The sequence below is a fragment of the Dendropsophus ebraccatus genome, chromosome 9 (assembly GCF_027789765.1).
Source record: "Dendropsophus ebraccatus isolate aDenEbr1 chromosome 9, aDenEbr1.pat, whole genome shotgun sequence".
In the NCBI taxonomy this organism is placed as follows: Eukaryota; Metazoa; Chordata; class Amphibia; order Anura; family Hylidae; genus Dendropsophus; species Dendropsophus ebraccatus.
In genome coordinates, this window is record NC_091462.1 from 63,835,068 (window position 1) to 63,861,461 (window position 26,394).

Below are 26,394 nucleotides of genomic sequence, written 5' to 3' on the forward strand. Positions count from 1 at the left end.
TATGATCCCTGTATAGCACTTTTTCTCCCTGACGAAGTTCCAGTGGAACGTAATGCGTAGGGGCATCATGGGCCGCCACAAGTCGCTCCTCTCCCTCCTTTTTGGTGGTATGCATTTTCATTGATGACCTTTATTTTTCTATGGCACTGATTTATTGTTAATTATTTTACAACTTTGTCACCATTCACATGACATACACACACTTTGGTTTTTGTTTGGGACATCTTCATTATTGTTCATGTTGCTAATTTATCTTGTATTTTGAGGGATAGTTGAGCTGTATTATATGACCGTTTGCTGACTTATTTTTATAAACTTATTTTTGTACTATTTCTATTTCTGGAGTGCTCCTTCATATGACTTATCCCTGTTTCTTTTGTGGTGGTGTAAATGTACGCCCCTAGTTCGGGGGGGGCCGCAGCAACCCCGCTCTGAACCGCCGCAATCCCAGCTGCTATCTGCAATTAGGGGGCACAGTCTGATTGCCGTGCCCCCTAATTAGCCATTTAAAAGGCTTTTTTCCCCATCCGTGGTGGTCTAGTGGCGGAATCGCAGAGGAGCAGTCCCTGCTACCTATCTGGCTGGGGGTCTGCACTGTAATGCCACTGATCCTGGCTCGGTAATCTATTGTTCTCGGCTGCAGCACCAGACAGCAATAGATCACCAATCTCATTGATCTATGCAGTATATACAGTATGTACTACATTGATCTCAATGAGAGATCAATGTAGTTATACTAGAAGACCCCCAGGGGGTTAGTGTGGGGAAAAAATGTTTTTTTATTAATAAAAAAAATCCCCTACCCTAATAAAAGTCTGAATCCCCTCCCTATTCCCATTTTATAAAAATAAATAAATAAATGAATAAATAAACATATTAAATTATCATATTCCTGATCTCGCATGGCAAACAGTGTTAGCGCCAAGAAATTCCATTTTTGTTCGCATCAAATCCTGAAAAATTGTGATAAAAAGTGATCAAAAAGTCACATGTACGCAAACAAGGTATCGATAAAAGGTACAGATCATGGCGCAAAAGATGACATCTCAAAAAGCCCCATAGACCAAAGCGTTATAAGCATGGTAATAGAGCAATTTTAAGGAACATTTATTTTTTTTAAAAAGGTTTTTAAATTTTTTAAAAGCCATCAAATAAAATAAACGTTATACAGGTTGCTATCATACTGACTTGAGGAACATATATAACATGTCAGTTTTATCCTAGGGTGAATTTTATAAAAACAACCCCCCACCACCTAAAAAAAAAATTAAATTTCACCACACATATAGTTTTTTTCTGGTTACACTACATATTTTATGCAAAAATTAAGTCACTGCAAAGTACAATTAGTTACGCAAAATATAAGGGCTCATCTGGCGATTTTAAAGGGAGAAGCATTAAAAATGCAAGTTTAGAAGCTGCACTTGAAATGAAGAAACATGTCACTTCTTAGGAGCATTTCTGCTTGTTCCAGGCATTAAAGAGTGCTTTTGTGGCAAAACCACACTGAAAAAATGCATTAAAAATAGCCAAAAAAGTGTGCTTTTTAATAATCATGTGAACAAACCCTTACAGTGACCTCACAGGGACAAAGACAGACAGGTGTAAGATTTATTTAGACTTTTCTTGCCCTGTAACAGGTTTGGCAGCATAAGCCACAGCGTGAGTGACCTCATAGGGCCTAGGACAGAAAGTTGAAGGTGGCGACACCAGCAGCACTTGGAACAAGTAGTGCCTAGAACAACTAGTTGATGGTGGAAGCAGTAGCACTCTCTTTGACCCAGTAGGGACAGTTAAAGGGGTTATCCAGCGATACAAAAACATGGCCACTTTTCCCCCTACTGCTGTCTCCAGTTCAGGTGTGGTTTGGAATTAAGCTCCATTCACTTCAATGGAACTGAGCAGCCCAAGCTGGAGACATCAGTAGGGGAAAGGGGTTAAAGGGGTTATCCAGTACTACAAAAACTTGGCCACTTTCTTTCAGAGACAACATGACTCTTGTCTCCAGTTCAGGTGCGGTTTGCAATTAAGCTCCATTCACTTCAATAGCGCTGGATAACCCCTTTAATGGTGGAAGCATTACTAGAAGCAGCACTCCTTTCGACCCAGTAGACTCTACAACAGTGGAAGCACCAGTAGCACTCTCTTTAACCCAGTAGGGCCTAGAACAGCCATTTGAGGGTGTTAGCAGTAGTAGCACCAGTAGAATTTTGCTGGATCCAGTAGGGCCTAAAACAGCTAACTGAAGGTGGAAGCAGTAGCAGCATGTTTTTCAATCCTTTGCACCATACAAAGAAAGACAACCACAAAGAAAAATATGTGTGCACATAAAAACCTGGTTTTAAATATCAAGTAATGTTAGCATTGGGCTGAAGGGGGCAGTGAACTGTAAAAAGCCCCTCTGTACAACGGCGTTCCAGCTGCTTCCAGGACTGCAGCTATTAGCCAGCAGGGACTGATCACTGCGCCAGGTTAATTAACCATTTAAAAGCCTCTGTCAAAACCAACAGCAGCATTTAAATGCTGTTAAAAGCACATCATTGGTGCATTAGTGGCTGGATTGCCCCTGCATAATGCAATCCCGAGGGGGGTGCGGCGATCCGTGATATCTGTCGGGCCAGGACTCAATGGCGTAATGATGCTGACCCCGGCTTGGCGATCCTTTACTATGGGCTCCAGCAGCCCTTAGTAATGGATCACTTATAGAAGACCCCATAGAAACCCCCTATGGGGACTACATATTATGGAAAAAAAAGTTTTTCTCCCATTTTATAAATAAAAATAAACAAATGCAAGCAGAAAGTACAGATGTAGAAGTACAGTACAAGATGCCTCACATAGCCCCACAGACAAAAAAAAAACAATTAAAAACATTAAAGGATTAGAATAGAGCAATTTTAAACACATTGATAAATCTCCCACTATGTGTTTAACAAACTAGTGTAGAATTGTCTTACTTGCCCCCGGCAAACAATCAGATTCCACCTTTTAATTTTTAAAAAGAATCTGTGAGGAATGTAAAGTGGAATCTGACTGATTGCTAGGGGCAACTCAGACAAATTTACTTTACACCAGTTTGATAAATCTCCCCCATAGTTTAAAAAAAAATAAAGTTTTAAAGGACAACTCCGGCGAAATTTTTTTTTGGCTTATTTAAAGTTATATAACTTTGTAATGTGGTTAAATACCCGGTCTGGCCCCCTTCCCCCACTTTCCGACTCCCGACCCCCCCACCCCGGAAGTTAAAGAATGTATACATTACCTATTACGGTTGTCACGGTCCTCTTCTCCCGGGCGGCATCTGGTGGCGGGTGATGTCAGAGCTGGGGGGGCGGTCCGGGTCTTCTTCCTCTTCGGCGTCTTCATTGAGAGTGAATGGGAGAGAAAAGGCTGCTGGTGCACATGCGCACCAGCAGCCTTTTCATTGGCTGGAGCGCATCACATGGCTTCCAGCTTGCTCAGCCCTGATTGGCTGAGCTTGCTGGAAGCCATGTGATGCGCTCCAGCCAATGAAAAGGCTGCCGGTGCGCAAGCGCACTGGCAGCCTTTTCTCTCTCATGGACCCGGAAGCAAGAGACATCGCTGGACGGCGGACGCAGGTGACGGTGAGGCGGACGGCGGGCGAATGGAGTGGCGATCGTCACCGGAGGGATGGTGAATATGGTGTCTGTGTGTGTCTGTGTTTTTTTTTTTTGGGGGGGGGGGGTCCCGCCGGAGTTGTCCTTTAATTTTTTTAAAAGCACACAAATAAAATAAAATTTATATAAATTGCCTATTGTTCAATGAAGATAATTTTAAACTAGTTCTAACTTTAAAGAAATACACTCTATACATTGCTAATATGGTAAATGACTATTCTAGCTGCAAATGTCTGGTTTTTGGTGCAATATCTACATAGGTGTATAGAGGCCCATTTCCAGAAACTATCACTCCAGTGTTCTAATGGTACAATGTGTTTGCTCATTGGCTTAGAAGGCTAATTGATGATTAGAAAACCCTTGTGCAATCATGTTCACACATCTTAAAACAGTCTAGCTCGTTACAGAAGCTACAAAACTGACCTTCCTTTGAGCAGATTGTGTTTCTGGAGCATCACATTTGTGGGGTCAATTAAATGCTCAAAATGGCCAGAAAAAGAGAACTTTCATTTGAATCTCGACAGTCAATTCTTGTTCTTAGAAATTAAGGCTATTCCATGCGAGAAATTGCTAAGAAATTGAAGATTTCCTACAACGGTGTGTACTACTCCCTTCAGAGGACAGCACAAACAGGCTGAATGAACGGATGAATCCAAGTTTGAGGTGTTTGGATCACAAAGAAGAACGTTTGTGAGACGCAGAACAAATGAAAAGATGCTGGAAGAATGCCTGATGCCCTCTGTTAAGCATGGTGGAGGTAATGTGATGGTCTGGGGTTGCTTTGGTGCTGGTAAGGTGGGAGATTTGTACAGGGTAAAAGGAATTCTGAATAAGGAAGGCTATCACTCAATTTTTCAACGCCATGCCATACCCAGTGGACAGCGCTTGATTGGAGCCAATTTCATCCTACATCAGGACAATGACCCTAAACACACCTCCAAATTGTGCAAGAACTATTTACAGCAGAATCAGGCAGCAGGTATTCTATCGGTAATGGAGTGGCCAGCGCAGTCACCAGATCTAAACCTCATTGAGCTGTTGTGGGAGCAGCTTGACCGTATGGTACGCCAGAAGTGCCCATCCAACCAATCCAACTTGTGGGAGCTGCTTCTCCAGGGTGCAATTTCTCCAGCTTACCTCAACAGATTAACAGCTAGAATGCCAAAGGTGTGCAATGCTGGAATTGCTGCAAAAGGAGGATTCTTTGACAAAAGCAAAGTTTGATGTAAAAACAATGTTATTTCAAATACAAATCATTATTTCTAACCTTGTCAATGTCTTGACTCTATTTTCTATTCATTTCACAACGTATGGTGGTGAAAAAGTGTGACTTTTCATGGAAAACACAAAATTGTTTGGGTGACCCCAAACTTTTGAACGGTAGTGTATATTTATTAGGAAATTTGAAGTGTCCCTGTCGTTATAACTTTCAAAATCTAAATCAACAGTATATGTAAAATAAAGCTTTTGTTTGCAATTTACATTCATTTTTTTTTTTTTTGTTGTTATCATGTTGTAAAACAAGGCTGAACTTACCAGAAATCCAGGTCCAGTCTCCAGAAGGCAGATTCTTTTTATTTGGGCTGGTTGAAAAAAAACCCAGACTAAACCTAGGAATTCCGGTCAGTACAAAGAGTCACAGCTCAGTGTGTCCATCAATCACATGACTGCCTTCTCTCTGTGAGCACTCAGATGGCCTGAGATACACAGGACTTCCTGTTTTCTGACTGTTTACTGTTTTTTGAGAAAAAAAAAGTCAGAAAACAGGAAGTACCGTGTTTTCCATGTTAAATTTTAAAAAAATGAATGTAAATTGCAAACGTGCTTTATATCACATCTGCTGTTGATTTAGGTTTTGAAAGTTATAACGACAGTGATGCTTTAAATATTTAACATTAGCTATTTTTTAACCACAGCTCTTGTAAGTGATGATGTCATGCTTTATGAAAAAGCTTTTTTTTTTTAATTATACATATTTGAATTTAAAATTGTTACTCACTCAGCAGCTGTTTCCATCTCCAGTAAAGAATAGTCTTTTCTGTAAAGAGCCCTGATACAGGGAACTGTACCGTAGAAAGCTGCAAAATGTATTGCCATCCAGCCACGATGGTCGTACAACATATAATCTGCTTTCAAAGAAAGAAGGCAGGAAAGAACTTCAAGCGCACCACACTGAGCTGCAATGTGTAAGGCAGTGAGTCCTTAAAAACAAAAATATTAAACTGATTTATCTTATTTATCAACCACAACAAAAATTGTCAAAATTCTTGTACCAAATGGTACCTGTTTTTTTGGTACTTCTGTCCGATTTCTGAAAGATTTCTGCTTCTGTAATAAATCAAATACTTAACATTAGAAGACAAAAATTTAAAGTCTGATTGAATGCAATTGTCAAAAAAAGAAAACAACTGGTTCACTCATAAAGGAGCCTATGGCAACCACATGGGTGCAGTAGTGACAAGAAATGCATTTTTTTCACCTGTACAAGTCACAAAGTCAAAACACATGCATTTAAAAACCTAAACGATTCACTGAAAAACAAACATGCTTAGAGTTTTACAAATCCTCTCTCCCTTAAAGCGACTTTGTACCCACAATCTGCAACCCCCCCCAACGACTTGTTCGTTCGGATAACTGATTTTAAGATCTGTCCTGAGGTTCTTTCGACAGGTGATGCAGTTTTTGTCCTAAAAAACAACTTTTAAACTTGCAGCCCTGTGTCAAACTGCCATGGCCTAGAGTGTCCTAACTTTGCACCACCCCTCCGTCCCTCCTCCCCACCCTCTTCATCATTAGGAATGCCACTGGCAGGGTTTTCCCTATTCCTCTGCAGTGAAAACTGCACAGGTGCCTTAACGATCCAACCCATGTGCTGTGTTGTCACAGGTGATGAATAGGAAAATACCTGCCTGGAGCATTCCTAATGATGAAGAGGGCGGGGAGGAGGGACAAAGAGGTTGTGCCAGCCTAATGCACAGACACTCTAGGCCACGCCAGTTTGGCACAGGGCTGCAAGTTTAAAAGTTGTTTTTTAGGACAATAAATGCATCACCTGCCAAACGGACCCCAGAACAGATCTTGGATTAAAAGCAGCTATCTGAAGGTACAAGCGGTTTAAGACCCTATTATAAGGGGTGATAAAAAGAAGCATGCGAGTGCCGACTTGTCAGTTCAGCGCTCGCTTGCTCCTCGTTCCCCACCTATTACACGCACTGGCAGAGAGCAGGTAAGAGCCTGGGGTAAGTGCGGAGGGGCTGCCTGGGTGATCGCTAGATCGTCCGGGCAGCCCATAGAAGGTAGCAGCAGTCTGCTGCCGCAGCTCCTGTTCCGCAAAGTGACGGCAGCAGATCATTGCTATCATGATCGTAGATTTTTCAGTGTGTTGAAAAACATCAATGATGTCGGCTGATCGTTGTCTTCTATTAGACAAGACAATTATCAGCTGAAATGACCGATATCTTCCAAACACTGCCGATAATCGCTTCGTGTAATAGGGTTTTTGCAGTGCACGGGCAGTGACCGCATCTCTCCTCTTATATGATTACTTTCTTTCATCTTTAATCTTTAAAATTCCTAGTACAAAAATATAACTTGGGTATTAATTCTTTTTACTACTACTCCAAGCCTGCTATCTATTACTTCTCACCTACTAGTGTCAGTGTCCTAATCATTTCCTTGCTTGTTCCACTTGAAGTTTGCCTTTTGTAGCAAACAATGCTAACGGAGGATTATGAGGCAGAACAAGACACTGAGCCTCCTTTCTAAACATCCCAGGATTTAAATTAAAAAGCTTGTTCAGCAGGAAAAGTATTAAGCATTACTGTAATTTAAATAAACCATTGACATGTCACACTAAGAAGTCAAAAGTTTAGTTGGTTGAGGTCACAGTGCTGAGACCCCACTGATCAATGGACATAACTGGGTAAAGCATGACAATTGCATCGTCCAACAGGGTTTTCCTTCCCAGCATTCAGCTCTCAATACCCCAGAGCTTGGAGTGAAAGTGAGAATGTGCTGCCACCCACCGGCATGCACAGGCAATTAACATGAGAAAAGCCCATTTTCTGACCCTGGAAATGTTGCCATATAGGCTGGTGGCTGGAGGCATTTCGCAGCCTCATGTAGACAGCTGTCCCTTGGTACTCCATCCTCAGCTGGCACTATTTTCCACACTGTGCTGTACCAGCCTTCTACCAGTGTGTCATGCAAAATATCACCTGTGCCCTCACAGACGTGGTTTCAGGGAAGGTCCACTTAACCACCAGTACGTGGCCCAGTGCTTGTGGCCAGGGTTGCTACATTTTACTGACAGCACATTGGGTGAACATGGTGGAGGCAGGGACCGATTTGGACCCAGGGTCGGCACACATTTTACCAGCCCTGGGACTGTGGGGCCCTACCTTGGTTAGAATAATCCACTTCCACCAACCTTTTCTCCTCCACCTCCCCCTCCACTTCCCAATCATGGTCTGTGAACTTTGTGTAAGCTGGAAGGCCTGCAGCACTGCTGCTGATAAGTGGCAACAGGCCGTGCTGAAACTGCTCAGCCTAGGCTACAAATCGCATACTGCCACAGAGCTGTTGAATGGTATCAAGCAGCAGACTCTGCTCTCGTTGCTTCACTTAGAAGCAGGCATGGTTGTGTATGACAATGGACATTACCTGGAGGTGGCTCTGCATCTTGGCAGATGACAGAAACAGATGAGCAGTATGAGCCTCCACACCACCTCCTCCACATGGACAGTGTCATCCTATAGCGGCAACAGCTACCCGCAGACCAGATATATCAGCAGCATATAGTCCGGCCCTCCATCGCTCTAAGGGACAGTGAACTGGCGGGGGCAGCCAGGAGGCTATACTGTATGTGAGGGCTATAGACTGGGGGGGGGCATTGCTTTCTCTGCCTAAGGCACCAAAACTCCTTGTCCCAGCCCTGTGATAAAGCATATAATAACACTAACACTTATTGAGCAGTTATGAGAGTATAGTATTAAGGTTTGGTAGGGAGAATTGGGGGTGGTGTATTGAGGATTTGGGGGTGTTTGTTTATGATTGGGTGGGATTTTGAGTATGAGGGGTGGAGAGGGAATATTGCAATTTTTAAAGACTAAGCCAAAATCTTTTAAAAAGACATTTAAGGAAAAGGTTACCTTTAGTGAATAAATGAAGTGATTAAATTCTAAAGAACATGATGCTGATTTAGTCACTTTCAAAGTCTCATCAAAATATTCTCAAGATTTTGGTAAAACATTGGTCTATATTAAAACAAGACCCTCTTTTAGGTCCCACCTCACCAGAAAAACCTAGGATCGCTTTAAGACGAACTCCGACACTTAGAACCTAGTCACCTAGTCATGTACAGTGTCAGACTGTGGTACCTGGGGCCCACCAGAAGAAATTATCCTGGGGGCCCACTAATGAAGAAAAAGTTAGAAGTAACATTCTGACCGGATTTCATCCTGGATCCATCTGTAACTTCCCTGTAAATAACAAGTTTTTAGTCAAATTACAACTTTCAGAATGCCCTATGTGCTGCCAGTTTCTGAGAGGACAAACTTTTAAGAAAGGACATTCACATCAAAAGGTGAAGTGATGGGTGTGTGAATGCTCCTGATTGGCTGCAATCTGTGGGTCCCAACCATCAGCCCTGAAGATCCATCAATAAATCCTTCTACAGCATCATCAGCTATCAGAGGATTGTTATGCTGGGAGTTGTAGCATTTACAGCTGTTGTTGTTAAAGTGTCCTAGGTGCGATGTACATTGGATGCTTTATGGGAGATCAGAATACATAGTCCTAGAGGGGCTCAGTGTGTGGAAGTGTCTCCAGAACAGGACTTACAGTATAGGGAGATATAACAAATATATATATCATATAACATTATCATATTATTCCCATATACACATCACCATACTGTCAAACTGTTACTAACCAAATCCAGTAAACCAAGACCAATGTTACTAATAATGCCAGTAAATAACAAACATATATTATTGCCACTCCGTGACCACATAAATACATAGCCAAACCGCAACCACATAGTAACTAGCACCACCATGCCATTATTCTATAACACCTATAAACAGGTGACTGCTGTAGAGGTGACAAGGTACAATTCAGGCACTGTTAGGGTAGCTTCACACGTACCAGATTTGCAGCGGATTTCATACTGCAAATTTGCTGCAAAATCTGCTGCGAATCCTGGTAGTGTGAAGTTCAATGGGGTTAAATACCCACAGCGGATTTTTCACTCTGCTGGTCAGTATTTTGCAACCAAAACCAGGAGTGGATTGAAAACACAGAAAGGCTTTGTTCTCACACTAAATGGATGGCCGCCATTTAATGGCAAATAACAGCCGTTATTTTAAAACAACAACCATGTTCTGAAATAAAGGCCATTATTTGCCATTAAACAGTGTTGCCGATGGCAGCTATTTGAACAGTGTTTGAACATAGCCTGGTTTTTCAACCACTCCTGGTTTTGGTTGCAAAATACTGAGCAAAAATACTGTGCGGGAACATAGCCTAAATCTGTATATAGTGTCCTTTGAACAAGAAATCCCTTTATGTATAGCAAGTAGTATCCATTAGAGTCTACTCATAAAATAGCCACCAAACATGATCCTTTATAAAAGATGGCAGTAGCAATGACAGTAATAATGTGTTTTTAACACACTACGCCCAAACAAAACTAACCCCCCTCCCCCATAACATACATTAGAAATAGAAGGGACTGGCAAGGTGTATTTGAATGCTGGATGCATGGCCTCTACTTCTAGCGAAGGTGTCAAACCTAGACCCTCAGTCGTCTCCAGCAGGGCCTGCGCAGGCAATTGTGGCTCTTCACCCCACACCTCAGGTTTTTCTGATGATGAAAGAGGGTCCCAAGGCAACACCCCTGGCCAGGTGATGGCAGCAGCCCACCATCTGGGTTTCCCCCGCATAGGGTTGTACTCCACCTCCTCAATTTGTTCAAGGTTGTGCATATACCCATATTTGAGTTCATTGACAATGCTATATCCTCTCATTTTATCAAATTCCAAGAACATGGCTTCTTTTCATTCAGTACACTGTTCTCCCAGGTCTGCTGGTACTGCCCACTTCTGCTCTCTCTTTTCCCTAAACCTCTGAGATGGACTAGAAGGAGTAGGTTCTGCCACGGGGGGTGGTGTCCGGTGTCCTGTCTGGGTCAGCAATTGGGCCTGAAACTTAACTGCTGCACATGCAGTATAGCTTGACGGCCTCAATGGGACTCCTCCACACTCAGTACGGCTTGACGGCCTCAGTGGGACTGCTGCATGCACAGTATAGCTTAATGGTCTCTCAGGGACAGCTGCACACTCAGTAAGGCTTGGTGGCCTCTCTGGGACTGCTGCATACACAGGCATGTTTCATTGACCCCATGGGACAGCTGCACGCTCAGAATGGCTTGATGGCAACATACTGGAGTCACATACTTGAGCATCCAGGCCCAAAACGACTTCCCAGTATGATGGGGTGAACTGTGTGGAACTGGTTCCATATCCCAGTTGGACTCGAGAGCCCCCAAATAGCTGGACAGTGGTGACAAGGGAGCTACTTGCCATCAGGGGCGGTCTTGGCATTTCTGGGGCCCCAAGGGAAGTTATGTCTGGGCCCCCGCCCTCGACATGCGTTCCAAAACAATAGACCGCTGTGTGTTGCCCCCAATAGTATATACCCCTTGTGTCCTGCCCCCAGTAGTATATACCCCTTGTTTGCTTCCCCCAGTAGTATGTAGACCCCTGTGTGTTCCCCCAGTTATATATATCCCCCCATGTGCTCCCCCAGAAGTATATAGACCTCCTGTGTGCTCCCCCACTAGTATATAGGCCCCCTGTGTGCTCCCTCAAGGGTATTTAGCCCCCCCTGTGTGCTCCCCCACTTCGATATAGACCACCTGCGTGCTCCCCCACTTGGATATAGACCCCTGTGTGCTCCTACAGTAGTATATAAACCCCCTGTGTGGTTCCCCCAGTAGTATATAGACCCCCTGTGTGCCCCACCAGTATTATATAGAGCCCTTGTGTGCTGCCCCAGTAGTATACAGACCCCTGTGTGCTCCCCCAGTTATATATAGACCACCTGTGTGCCTCACAAGTAATATATAGACCCCCTGTGTGCCCCACCAGTAGTACATAGACCCCTGTGTGCTACCCCAGTAGTATATAGCCCCCCTGTGTGCTCCCCCACTTGGATATAGACCTTCTGTGTGCTTTCCAAGTTGTATATAGACCCCATTCTGCTGCTCCAAGTAGTATATAGACCCCCTGTGTGCTGCCCCCAGTAGTATATAGACCCCTCTGTGAAGCCCCAGTAGTCTATAGCCCTCCTGTGTGCTCCCCCTGTTAAATGGCCCCCCCTGTGTGCTCCCTCCATTTATATAGACCCCCGATGTGCGCTCCCCCAGTTAAACACACCCCTGTGTCTATGTCAGCTAGGATTTCCCTTATTAAGATGGTGGTTCTCCCCAGATCAGCTTCTTCTCGGCCGCTGCTCCTTCCTGGATCAGTGGTAAGCGGTTCCGGAGGATCGAGAGGATCTTGAACGGGCTGATCTGGGGGAGAAAGAGGGTGAGATTGAAGTATTTACATTTCTGCCCGCCCATAAAGAGGCGAGGGTTTGGACTCCCTGACTTCAAATTGTATTATTTATCTTACCAACTGGGATTTTTGCTGGCGCACAAGGACGCTACTTGGTGGAACGAAAACTGTTTTAGAGACAATAAGAAAGATATAGTCACTCAACTGGAGTCCGGTGGGATACATGTTAATGCGATAAATAGAGACTGGTTTGGTAGGCACTGTAGTAAAGTATGGAAAGAAATAAAAAGGATATGCAATGTAAGGGGGAACTTAGAATTCACTGAATTATGGGAGAACATTAATAGATTGATAGAATTCACCAAGATTCCGTCACAAGGATATTGGAAAAAACTGCACTGTTAAAGTTAATGACTTTTTTTGTAGATGGAGCACTAAAGGGTATGGACTCACTGTCTTTAGTTAGGGGGGATGAATGGGGACACAGATTTAGATATCTTCAACTAAAAAGTGCATATGAGAAATCACATGATAAAAGTTTATTTTTTGTTTATTTTAATGAAGGAATTCACAATATTATGGGAATAAGAGAGGTAAAACACATAGGGGGACATGTATCATCCGGCGTACGGATGATTTTCGGCGGAAAGTGCCCATTTGCGGATTTTTTTTATTCGCAAATGGCCGATTTGCGAATAAAATATTTGCAAATCGGCACTTTCCGCTGAGTACGCCGGGGGAGCGGGGAGGGGGTGTGAAGGGGGCGGAACGAACGATTCACCATCCGTTCCTCCAAAAGATACGCCGAAAACCTACTCCAGTCCTCAGCTCGTGTAGGTTTTCGGCGGTGCGCACCAGAGCGCACAGGATTTATGTAGAGGCAGTCCGCCTCTACATAAATCCCCGTAGCACCGGAGAAGCGGGGACATTTATATAAGTCCGGCGTAAAAAACGCCGGACTTAATAAATGTCCCCCATAGTCTCTAAAATCTATAAGATATTACTATTACAAAAATATGATTCAGTAAAGGAAGTTTATAAGAAACATTGAGAGAGAGACCTTGGACCCTTGTCCACAGAGGATTGGGACAGTATTATTGGTAGCGTAGCTAAGGTATCCGTGAATCTCGATTTTAGAATTTCTATGTGTAGTTGTTATGCATTTAATGCAGATTTTTGACTATTGGTTAATGTGTTATGTTAACTAATGTAATGTATGACAACTTCTTTATGTTGGATATTTATATACATTATAAAATGGGAAAAGAAAAAAAACAGATGCCTGTGTGCTCCCCCTCCCATATAGTATAATAAAACAAACACTTATACTCACCTGGGTCCGGGCGTCTCCTCTTCTCTTCACTCTTGTGGCCGCAGGAAAGGCCGAACTCCCCTTGTCCTGGCGCAGATGCTCCAGTGATGTCACTGGAGCGCCGGCACCACAAGGACAAAGCTGCCACTTGTGACCGCAGGGAAAACCCTTCCTGCGGCCACAAGAGTGACTGACAGGAAGGGAGCCAATGTCTCCCGCCCTGTCAGTGCTGCTGCTGCATGTAACTGTGAGCGCTCATTACGAGTGCTCATAGTTACAGTTCAGATGGCAGCAGCGAGCGGGGCAGCGGCCTTGTCCAGCGGTCTTGAGCACAAGAGCGGGGCGTGGGGGCCCCCCTGGATGTTGGGGGCCCCAAGCGATCGCTTGGGGTGCTTGGTGCCGAAGACCGCCACTGCTTGCCATGACACCATATCTTCTTCCTCCTCAGGTCACCCCATTAGCAGTCATGGACGCCTGGGCTCCTCATCCTCCTTAGGTCATCCCATAAGCACTTGTGTATGGACAGACTTTAGGTAAGCACCTTGTTTACGACTACTTGAACCACACTGCCAATCTGCTGCCATATTTTCCTCTACTTTGTTTAGTTACTATAAACATATCAACATATTAAAATGTTGCATCACACATGAACTCAAGCATTACCTTTCTTGGTTCGAAAACCAGGTGCATTTCTTTAAGGTTACATGTTGCCAACATGGCACAACTTTAAAACTTTGGCCAGTTGGGCCTACATAACAAAAAGGCAGAACTGTCCAAATAGTATCTAAAAGAGAGGCTCTATAATTACTACTTAGCAAGTTGCTTCTGCAGGGCCAAGATATAAGGGGGAGGGACTAAGGAGCCATGAGCAACTGCCATGAGGCCATGAGGGGGGCAACCTGCAGGAAGGGAGGAGTCAGCTGGGGGGGACCAGGTTGAGGCCCGTAGCTAACCTAAACTGCTCTTGCAGCCAGAAAGCCCCTTGCTTCTTGTCAAGGCCCCAGAGGGACTAAAGAAAGCTGTCCTCGGACAACCGGAATCTGTTTCTCAGCAGCATGGATCGCTCACTGCTCTGTGCCTCTTGTCAACTATGTCTGTGTCCTTACACAGACGACAGGAGCGGTACCCACACCAGTACAGGAGCAGGGAGTCCACTATCAGACATACATAATTTTTTTTTCTTTTACTGTGTATGTGCCACTCACCACAGGAGTGCTGTTCCTTTTTTTTATTTACTGTCTTCCAAAAAACAGATATATGGTAAAATGGTAAAAAAAGACAGCTACAGCTTATCCTGCAATCTCTTACACTGGTCCAATGAGCAAACCCCCGCCCACATATTTATATCAGTTATAACTCACAGAATATGGTAAAACAAAAACATGTTTTTTATTGTGTGAAAGTGGTAAAACACGAAAAACAGTACAAATTTTATATGACACATAATGGTGATGACCTACAGAATAAACATATAAAGGGGAATTTATCAAGTCTAGCAAACTTGCACTTTTCTTACATAAGACCTGTGTCCTACGCTGGATTTACTATTAGGCGCCTGTCTCTCAATAAATACAGCAGATCTGTGACTGCCTTATGGCGTGTCTGCAGACGTACATTTTTGCCATAATTTACACCTGCTAGCAGGAGTAAATCATGATAAATCAGGCGTAAAAAGAGGCCACACCTGCTCCCTACCTTACTGAGCCTTCTGCCTACTCTCAGGCAAGCTGGGTGTATGCTAGGGGAAAGGCACAGTTTTTTTTTTTTTGCATAAACCTGGTGGTTCGTACAAAAATCTGCATCTTTTCCCTGGAGAACACCAGTGATAGCTTTAATAAATTCCCCCAAGAGTGCCTTATTTATTTTGCACGATGACTCACACAATAGGAATTGTGTAAAAAATTAAAAAAAAGTGCAGAACAGCTGTTTTCTTATGTTAAAAAAACACCCCCACCAGAAAAAACAAACAAACAGAATAGTTAATCAATAAGTTATATGTACCCTTTAATCAATCCCACTTATGAGTGAAAAATGCAAAAAATAAGGCTGCATATCAGCACGTCTGTAAAAAAAAAATATTAAAAGCTATAGCTTTAGGCTATGTTCACATTACGTATGAGACCGGCCGTTCCGTGACCCCGGCCGGGTCACGGAACGGCCGGTCTCTGGCCGGATCATCTCGGCCAGTACTTAAGTACCGGCCGGGTGATCTTTCCGGCCGCGGAGCTCTGATGCGGGCGCATCAGCGTGCGCCCGCATGAGAGCTTACCATAGCACACAGTGAAGCGGCCGGAATTCACTGAATTCCGGCCACAGAAAACGGACCTGTCAGTTTTTTACGGCACCGCATGGGATCCCGGCCGGAGCGTATATGACGTGTGTACGCTCCGGCCGGGATCCCATTGCACATAAAGCTTTGTTCCACACCGCAAAACTACGGCCCTAGTTCTGCGGCGAGAACTACGGCCGTAGTTTTACGTTGTGTGAACATAGCCTTAGAGGGGTATTACATGGAATGATTATCGTTCGAAAAATCGTTCGAATTTGAACGATAAATGTTTAGTGTAATAGCAGACAACAATTAAACGACCAACAAGAAATAGTCGGTCGTTTAATAGAATTTGGACCTATTTTCATCGTTGATCGTTTGCAAATCGTTCGCATGTAATAAGACGTCGTTCAGTCATTTGCAGTAGCGGCAAACGCAGTTGAGATGACAGGACAAACATTGTTCCGGGTAATTGGGTGAGCGATTTCAAGCCGTTAGCCATAGTGGTCGTTTGAGTTCGTTTATCGTTAATCGTCAAAAAATAGCTTCGTATGATAGTACCCTTAGAATGAAAAGATAGGAGCTAGTCAACAGAAAGTCAAAGAAGGAACAAAAGAAAAAACGAAGGCAAACAAAGCTCATTATCCACAAATATAGTAATATAAGATTTACCTTCTGTTAGAAAATGGTCACTTCTTTGTTGATTTAAATTCAAGCCAGCTTTTGCTAATTGTGAAACAACTGCAGCTCTGTTATGCAGGGCAGCATGATGTAAACTGGAATAGCCAGAATCATCAAGGACATTCAATCCAGAAATCGGTGTCTTACGGCAATAGGTATAGAAAACTCCAGTCAGCCCCCTCTCAGCAGCAACTTTTAGTCCATAATGTAAATTCTAAAACATAATGCTAAATTAGGATCAATACAATAACTATAGAATATAAAAAACACACAATGTATGTATCTGATGTGTATATTTTCTAGATTTAGTATACTGTACAATGCTGTGCTTATCTCTTTATTTCCTTTAGGCTATGCTCCAACAATGTAAAAATAAGGGCAAATAATGTCCGTCGTTGATTATGATCATTGATAACGGTCGTTGTCTTGCAACAACAGACATTATTTGCCCTTATTTTTACATTGTGGGAACATAGCCTTGAAGTGTCGTGTCATGTCAGAAGTTGTAATTGGTGGGGATTCGGCTACTGAGACCCCAACCAATTACTAGAATGAAGGGTCAGAAGCATTTGTCAGAGCAAGGCGGGGAAGGGTAGGGTCTACATAATAGTCAACTTTGTTCCAGTGCAAATACATAAACTACGCCTTCTTATTTGTGAATAATTGTTTAGCGCCGCACTACCCCTTTAATGGTACATTTGTATGGAATTTTATAAACTGTGATAATGAATAAAAAATTATTTTAAATAATGGAAAATATATCCATTTCTGCTATAATGTACCTGTACTTATACTCAGCTAATGTATCTCCATTTCTGCTATAATGTACCTGCACTTACACTCAGCTACTGTATATACATTGCTGCTATAATGTACCTGCACTTACACTTAGCCATTCACACTGCTGGTATAATGTGCCTGCAATCACACTCAGCTTTACTCACTGCTGTATATAACGTGCCTGCACTTACACTCAGCTATAAACACTGCTGCTATAATGTGCCTGCACTTACACTCAGCTATACACACTGCTGTATACAAAAGTCTCTGTGACTGTCCTGCACAGCTCTGACTGGTCCATGCTGAACACATGCCCCTTCCCCATTGCTGTCATGTGACCACACAGATCTCAGACAGCAACCCTGCTTCTCTATTCTAGCACCTGTTGAACTACACTACTGCATTATGGGGATCTGCAGCTCCATCCTGAATCTACAAACTGTTGCTGTTTTTTCGGGTTTATACACATTGGGGGAGATTTATCAAAGGGTGTAAAATTTAGACTGGTGCAAACTGCCCACAGCAACCAATCACAGCTCAGCTTTCCTTTCAGTACTGCCTAAAGCTGAGCTGTGATTGGTTGCGGTTGGGTAGTTTGCACCAGTCTAAATTTTACACCCTTTGATAAATCTCCCCCATAGTATACATTATACTCCACATGCTAATTGCTATACTCTACAGTAACTTATAATGTATCATATTCAGCTGTATCTAAATGTTTGTTTCATCTGTTTTAAATGTTATTCAGAATTTAAAAAATCATTATTTTTGGGGTGTGGAACCAATTGTCTACATTTCAATGATTTCTTATGGGAAAATTTGCTTTGGATTTGGATTACAAGCACGGCCCCAGAACGAATTATGTTCGTAATCCAAGGCATCACTGTATTCACATGCTACATACTGCTACTTACCTTACACTTAATGGCCTTTTTATAGCCAAATCTTTTCTTGAACTGTTCATGAAGCTGGATATCAGTTAATGGGAGTCTTTTGGGCTTTAATGTGCTTACTATTCCATTAATAGCTCCCCACCATTGTTTTTTCAGCATTGTTTGATAAAAATCTTCAAGATGAATTATAAGGACATGATATCTAGAAAAAAAATTATTATTATAAAAAAAAAAAAAGCTGAACAGTAAAAGGATTTAAAGCATGTCTGTCTGCTGAGACCCGCACAGATCAAGAGAATTAGCAAGGAGCTTTCCTTGTGACAATGATTTCCATTACAGACCATGCTTCTCCTGCCTCATTCTTCTGATCGATGGGAGTCTCAGAGGTTAAACATAAAAACTTGAATTTTGTAACCAACATCATTTTATGTATTAAAAATAGACTTGCCTTTTTCCTCCAGATTCCATCAGAGGAATAGGATAATGGTCTCTGTAAGTGGTATCAAGGTTGAAGAGCTCTTGATTGTTTTTTGCAGCCATTATACATATTTCTTCATAAGCAGCCTGAAAAAGAGAAAGTGTGTTATAGCACATATAACTGGTATATACACAATAGTGTATATAATTGTAATAGACTGATTGTAAGCTTTCAGGAGTATAGCTCTTGCGAATCACGCTTCTAAATTCACTTCGCTCTGTGAAGCGAATTTACAGCGATTCTTTTGAAAATTTGCAAAACATATTCGCTTGCAGTACAGTCATTTGGCGGGAGCAAGGGATTATCCATAATCCCTTGCGCATGTCCAATCACCGGCAAGCCCCTCAGTGATGTCAGCACCTCCCCCTCATCCTCTATATAAGGTGATTTGCTTTCTGGAGGCCGGCAGTCAGCTGTGTGTGCAGTGGAGAGCAGGATCGCAGCATACAGTTATTGCAGAGCAGGGAGCGCAAGAGAGAGATAGGAACAGAAAGGAGGGGAAGAGGGTGGATTGTTAGGTTGATTTCAACCATCAAGATATAGATTGGGGGTCACGGTTCAGCTAAAACTCCAAAGGGGAGAGATTTTCTTAACGTTCTGCAGGATGACTTTTTGGGCCAGTTTGTGAAGAAACCAACAAGATGTTATGTACTGTTGGCTCATTGGGAACGTCACTGTCAGGTATGGCAAAAGGCAGGCAGACAGGACACAGACAGTGAGCCCTACCTGAACCCGCCCACTATCCCTGCCTACTTGCCACGGACAGCCCTAGGCGGCTGCAGACAACCACAATGACAGTCCCTACACTGATAAAGTGTATTACAGAACAGTGTCAGACAAAACAAACAATGGGCCAGAGTTAACAATCCGGGTCAGCAACGTCGGGCAGCATAAGTACAAATTCAAGATCCAAAAGAGTATTCAAAGTCAGGCCGTAAGGTCAGGGCAGGCTGCAAAACAAGGAAGTCAGGAAACAAATCCAAAGGTCAGAAATACAAAGACAATATCAGAGGTAAAAGCAGAGTATAACTCAATAACCAGCATCGAACTGCTGGAGTTTCTATCTTTGCAGATGACGCCAAGCTTTGTAGCACAGTACAGTCTATGGAAGATGTGCAGATGTTGCAGCCTGACTTAGACACGTTGAGTGTTTGGGCGTCCACTTGGCAAATGAGGTTCAATGTGGATAAATGTAAAGTTATGCAACTGGGTACTAATAACCTGCAAGCATCATATGTCCTAGGGGAAGTTATACTGGGAGAGTCACTGATGGAGAGTACTTGTAGATAATAGACTATAGGACAGCATACAATGTCAGTAAGCTCTAAGGCCAGCAAGATATTGGCCAGCAAGATATTGCATTATATGCAAGATATGCATTAAAACAGGCATGGACTCTTGGGACAGGGATATAATATTACCTCTTTATAAGGCTTTGGTGTGGCCTCATCTGGAGTACGCTGTCCAGTTTTGGAACACGATTCATAAAAAGGATGTCCTAGAGCTGGAAAAGCTACAAAGGCGGGCAACTAAACTAATAAGGGGAATGGAGCATCTTAGTAACAAATTTGAGAAAATTTGAGAAAAGACGTTTAAGGGGAGATATAATTAATTTATTTAAATACATAAATGCCCCCCTACAAGAAATATGGGGAAAAGATATTCCAGGTAAAACCCCCTCCAAAGACAAGGGGCCACTGCCCCCGCCAGCAGAAATAATAGGGTTCAACCTCCAGAGGCGACAAGCCTTCTTTACCATGAGAACATTGAATCTGTGGAACAGTCTACCCCAGGATCTGGTCACAGCAAAAACAGTAGAAGGCTTCAAAATAGGCTCTAAAAAGGTCTTAAAGTTAGCATAAATGCATATGAATAGTACCTTCCCATCATCCATCCTCCTTCCCTCTATCCATCCCCTCCTTGGTTGAACTTGATAGACATGTCTTTTTTCTACCATACTATGTAATAGTCTGGTCCCCAGGAGGTTGACCAGACTATTCTTAACCACTCCTAACCCCTGGTGGCCAGACTGATATCACATTGCACCCATACCAGCTAGGAAGGAGGTTAAAGGGGGGGGGAACGTTCATACTCACCATCTGACATCTTCTCTCTTCACCAGAGCCCAGCACACTGAGCTTGACATGTGGCTGGGTCTGGCTCCATAAGTGTCCGCTCAACCAATCAGCGGCTGAGGTGGTGTCCTGCCTCAGCGACTGATCAGCTGAGCGCCAATAATGAAGAGAGAAGACTGATGAGTATAATTTTTAGCTTAGTGATGCCAGCAAAATGCCAGAAAAAACATTGCTAAATTGTAATAAGATCAAGATACCTGGTAGAGTATAGATAATCACATTACAGGCTCTGTCATGGCTGCAGCAGAGTTTTGTAGTTTTGTATCCTGATAAGTCTCACAGGTGAAGGAGATACATATTAGAGTATAGAGAACTACAGTCTAGGGCTCATCGTTGCTGCAGCTTACAGCTCTGTAAAGAGGAGCCTCATTGGCAAAGAATCATCATATGACCTGTGCATCGAGTTCACTCAGTAAACTAACTACTAGGAGAAGAAATCAGGACAGTCTAGTTCAATCACATGTATATGACTGAGCTCAGCAGTGACACCTCTGGTGGTTAGAGGTATTGACTCCTAGTGAATGTATGAGAGAGCCAAAGAGCAGTAAAGTAGCAACTAGAAGCAGATTAACCCTTAGGCGACCCTGGACATACCCGTACGTCCAGGGCCGCCTCCCCGCGTTCAGAGCGGGGCCGCGTGGCGGCCACGCTCTGAACCGCCGCGATCCCGGGTGCCGCATGTAGCCCGGGATCGCGGCTATTAGCGGGCACGGTGTGATCGCCGTGCCCGCTATTTAGGTAATCGGAGGCAGCTGTCCAAAATGACAGCTGCCTCCGATTACCGGCTGCAGCACTTCCCTGGTGTCTAGTGGGTAAAATCGCTCCTGCGGGACGTTGTCCCTGATGAGCGATCTCTGTACCTGATGCCGGCCGGGGACCTATCCAAGATGGCGCCGTCCCCGACTCGGCACTCGTTTGTTTTTGGCTGCAGCAGCCGAAAGCAAACGAGTGCCGATCTCATTGATCTTTGCTGAATAACTATACAGCAAAGATCTCAATGAGAGATCTGAGTGCATATACTAGAAGTCCCCCAGGGGGGCTTCTAGTATATGTGTAAAAGTAAAAATAAAAGTGATGTTATAAGTAAAAAGCCCCCTCCCCTAATAAAAGTCAGAATCACCCCCCTTTTCCCATGTTATAAATAAAAATAAACAAATAAATAAATAAATAAACTTGTTTGCTATCGCCGCTTCCGTAATCGCCCGAACTATTAATTTATCACATTCCTGATCTTGCACGGTAAATGGCGTAAGCGCAAAAAAATCCCAAAGTGCAAAATTGCACATTTTTGGTCGCATCAAATCCAGAAAAATTGTAATAAAAGCAATCAAAAAGTCGCATATGCACAATCAAGGTACCGATAGAAAGAACACATCATGGCGCAAAAAATGACACCTCATACAGCCCCATAGACCAAAGGATAAAAGCGCTATAAGCCTGGGAATGGAGCGATTTTAAGTGACATATATTTGTTAACAATGGTTTGAATTTTTTACAAGCCATAAGATACAATACAAGTTAAACATGTTGTATATCGTTTTAATCGTAACGACTTGAGGAACATATAACAAGTCAGTTTTACCCAAGGGCAAAAAGTGTAAAAACACAAACCCCCCAAATAAAAGAAATGCATTTTTTTTTCCAATTTCACCACACTTTGAATTTTTTTCTGGTTTCGCAGTGTCCTTTATGCAAAAAATTCAGTCTGTCATTGCAAAGTACAATTAGTGGCGCAAAAAATAAGGGCTCATGTGGGTTTCTAGGTGGAAAAATGCAAGTGCTATGGCCTTTTAAACACAAGGAGGAAAAAACGAAAATGCAAAAATTGAAATTGGCCGGGTCCTCTAAGGGTTAATCACAGAGTGAGGATACAGGAGTCAGTGCTGGCAAGAAAGACTGGAGCTCTGAGCTATCACTATGACTAACAGGTGAGCTGGATGAACATGCTGTCTCACACAGACAGACTCTCTTTCTCTCTTACACACGAGCTGTGTATAGGCAGTGTAGTTTCATAATTTTTATTTTCTTTATTAAATTAGAATATTCTGGGATGTGCTGTTTTTATAACTTTTTATTTTCCAGTATGGGGGACTGAAAAGCAAATGGCAGTGACAGTAATGCAGGTGAAGCTGCCGAGCTGGACTTTATGTCAACCCTTGCTTTAGTTCATTTTGAAATAATTTTTGCCAGAAAATTTAACCTAAAAAGGTACCTAAAAAGTTTGCCTTGTCTTTTATATAAGAATTAGAGTTTACAGAACTTCAAAATCTGTTCTTGGTAGTTGTTAAGTATACCTTAATATCATCTGATGTATTTTGAATTGGTGGAGTTCCTAAGTCAAATTCTATTCCTCCATGCAAATGAAAATATTCATCTGGTGAATACTGGAAATGCTGACACTTAAAATTTTCTCCAAGAGTAAGAGGTGGTAATTCACGTTCAGTCTTAACTTTATCATCTGCAAAGTATAAAGAAGGAAAACATTTTATGATTAAGAGATTTCAGGTTAAATACATAGTTGATAAGGTTAACAAAAGACAAAAGTTCACTAAGTTCAACTCCACTGTGTCCAGCAAAAGGCAAAAAAAAACCCCCTTAAGCAGCAGATACCAATTGGCTTATACCTGAAAAAAATCCTTCCTAACCCCTAATTTGTTAAAAGAAAAATCTTGTTACACTTTTTGAAGTGAAGAAAGAAAGCTCTCAGCAGTTGATACCTCTTATTGGCTAACTGAAAAAGATCATGACAAAATGTTAGCTTTCAAGTCTCTAGTAATGGCCTCTTTATCGCCAGTATGCCGGTCTTAAATTTCTCCTGCCCAGCAGGTGTAGATTTGTATCATGATTTACACCTGCTTGCAGGCATAAATCATGATAAATCAGGCACAGGAGGAGGCCACCCCTCCTCCCTTCTTGCCGCACCCGCCAGTGGTGCAGCCTTTGTAAATGTCCCCTAATAACTGAAGAATCAATTTATACACAAAAGGACACAGCAATAGAGAGGTAAGTTAGACAAGAACATGTAATCTCTGTCTCCTGAGGGGGATAAATTATCCTATTTTTAAGTAAACTATCATAAGTCTGAAATTTTGAATGTCTTAGTACCTACTACACAAGCAGTGGCGCCGCAATGATGAGGCGACCCGAGTCGTCTGCCTCAGGTGGCGCCACCAGCTGTCATTATGGGGGCGGCATATGGCGGATTATAATATGGGCGGTTTGGGTGGCCGCCCGGGGCCCGAGACTCCGGGGGGCCCATGCCCGGTCGCCCACATTATAATCTGCCACTGATTCCCGGAATGCATGTACCGGAGTCCCCCCGCGCCCGAGCAGTATCTGTAATTAGATGATGGGAGCGGGGGAGGCTGTATTCATAAGCGCCGCACTGTAATGAATCAGCCGGGCGGTGCTGTTACTACAGCGCGGCGCTTATGAATACAGTCTCCCCCGCTCCCAGCATCTAATTACAGATACTGCCCGGGCGCGGGGGGACTCCGATACATGCATTCCACGTCCGTGATCCGTTAGGATCACGGAACGTGGGAATGCAGCCTTAGTCCCCCGGGTGATGCACGGCTGCAGGAGGTGTCCCATCCTGTCCCCGGCAGCTCACGCATCAGAGAGCTCCCCGTGCACCGGAAGTCACAGCCACAGGTGCACGGGGAGCTCTCTGATGCATGCGCTGCCGGGGACAGGATGGGACACCCCAGCAGCCGCACATCAGCCGGGACCAGACCAGAGAGGCTCGACGGGGGGAACGGATGGCAGGTGTTGTGTGCTGTTTTTTGTTTTTGTTTTATCTGCTGTGCAGGGGGGGAGGGGAGAGGGCAGAGGGGGACCATCTATAAGGGGGGGGGGGGAGAGGGGGACCATCTATAAGGGGGGGGGGGGAGAGGGGGACCATCTATAAGGGGGGGGGGGGAAGAGGGGGACCATCTATAAGGGGGGGGGGGAGAGGGGGACCATCTATAAGGGGGGGGGGGAGAGGGGGACCATCTATAAGGGGGGGGGGAGGGGGACCATCTATAAGGGAGGGGGGAAGAGGGGGACCATCTATAAGGGGGGGGGGGAAGAGGGGGACCATCTATAAGGGGGGGGGAAAGAGGGTGACCATCTATAAGGGGGGGGGAAGAGGGGGACCATCTATAAGGGGGGAAAGGGAAGAGGGGGACCATCTATAAGTTGGGGGGAAAGAGGGGGACCATCTATAAGGGAGGAAGGAGGGGGACCATCTATAAGGGGGGGAGAGGGGGACCATCTATAAGGGGGGGGGGGGGACCATCTATAAGGCGGAGAGGGAAGAGGGGGACTATCTATAAGAGGGGGAAGAGGGGGACCATCTATAAGGGGGGGGGGAAAGGGGGACCATCTATAAGGGGGGGAAGAGGGGGACCATCTATAAGGGAGGGGGGAAGAGGGGGACCATCTTTAAATGAGTGGAAGAGGGGGACCATCTATAAGGGAGAGGGGGACCATCTATAAGGGAAGGGGGAGAGGGGACCATCTATAAGGGAGGGGGGAGAGGGGGACCATCTATAAGGGAGGGGGAAAGGGGGACCATCTATAAGGGGGGAGAGCGAAGAGGGGGACCATCTATAAGGGAGGGGGGAGAGGGGGACCATCTTTAAGGGAGGGGGGAGAGGGGGACCATCTTTAAGGGAGGGGGGAGAGGGGGACCATCTTTAAGGGAGGGGGGAGAGGGGGACCATCTTTAAGGGAGGGGGGGGGGAGGGGGGAGAGGGGGACCATCTATAAGGGAGGGGGGAGAGAGGGACCATCTATAAGGGAGGGGGGAGAGGGGGACCATCTATAAGGGAGGGGGGAGAGGGGGACCATCTATAAGGGAGGGGGGGAGAGGGGGACCATCTATAAGGGAGGGGGGGAGAGGGGGACCATCTATAAGGGAAGGGCGAGAGGAGGACCATCTATAAGGGAGGGGGGAGAGGGGGACCATCTATAAGGGAGGGGGACCATCTATAAGGGAGAGGGGACCATCTATAAGGGGGGGAAGAGGGGGACCATCTCCTAAAAGATCAGCACCCTCCTCTCCTGACATCCTCTGTGCTGCTGGGACTTCTCCTATAGGATTAGCACCCTCCTCTCCTGACATCCTCTGTGCTGCTGGGACCTCTCCTATAGGATTAGCACCCTCCTCTCCTGACCTCCTCTTTGCTGCTGTGACCTCCCCTATAAGATCAGCACCCTCCTCTCCTGACCTCCTCTGTGCTGCTGTGACCTCCCCTATAAGATCAGCTCCCTCCTCTCCTGACATCCTCTGTGCAGCAAGGGACCAAACGTTAGGTTTACTGGGGACAGCATTGGGGGGGGGGGGGGCAGCATTGGATTATAATGTGGGCGGATTGACGGGGGGGGGGCAGTATTGGATTATAATGTGGGTGGATTGACGGGGGGGGGCGTCATCCTATAGTTCGCCTCGGGCAGCAGAGAGGCTAGAATCACCCCTGTACACAAGCTATCTCACACCAAGCCCAGTCCCCTTTTCATTGGCTATTGAGATTCACCTGCCCAAAGACCTCAGCTAACTACACCACCTTAACTATGAAACACTATGATAGAATGGAATAACTGTTGGCATCCTATCAAATCCCTTACTTGTCCTGGATGGGAAGGAAGAACCTACTTCAAA

The 26,394-nt window shown here is 44.3% G+C and overlaps 1 protein-coding gene across 2 annotated transcripts in view; it reads right to left on the reverse strand.

Annotated features, from left to right (window-relative positions):
- Positions 1–26,394, reverse strand: part of ANKAR (ankyrin and armadillo repeat containing) — a 112,741-nt gene that overhangs the window by 64,599 nt on the left and 21,748 nt on the right. For both annotated transcript variants that reach the window (XM_069983530.1, XM_069983529.1), the window contains 6 exons: positions 23,042–23,205; positions 18,583–18,698; positions 18,156–18,336; positions 16,453–16,675; positions 5,922–5,966; positions 5,638–5,839 (listed from right to left, as the gene is read on the reverse strand). In XM_069983530.1, the coding sequence (XP_069839631.1) occupies positions 5,638–5,839; positions 5,922–5,966; positions 16,453–16,675; positions 18,156–18,336; positions 18,583–18,698; positions 23,042–23,205 (931 nt within the window). The remainder of the gene's footprint in view (positions 1–5,637; positions 5,840–5,921; positions 5,967–16,452; positions 16,676–18,155; positions 18,337–18,582; positions 18,699–23,041; positions 23,206–26,394) is intronic.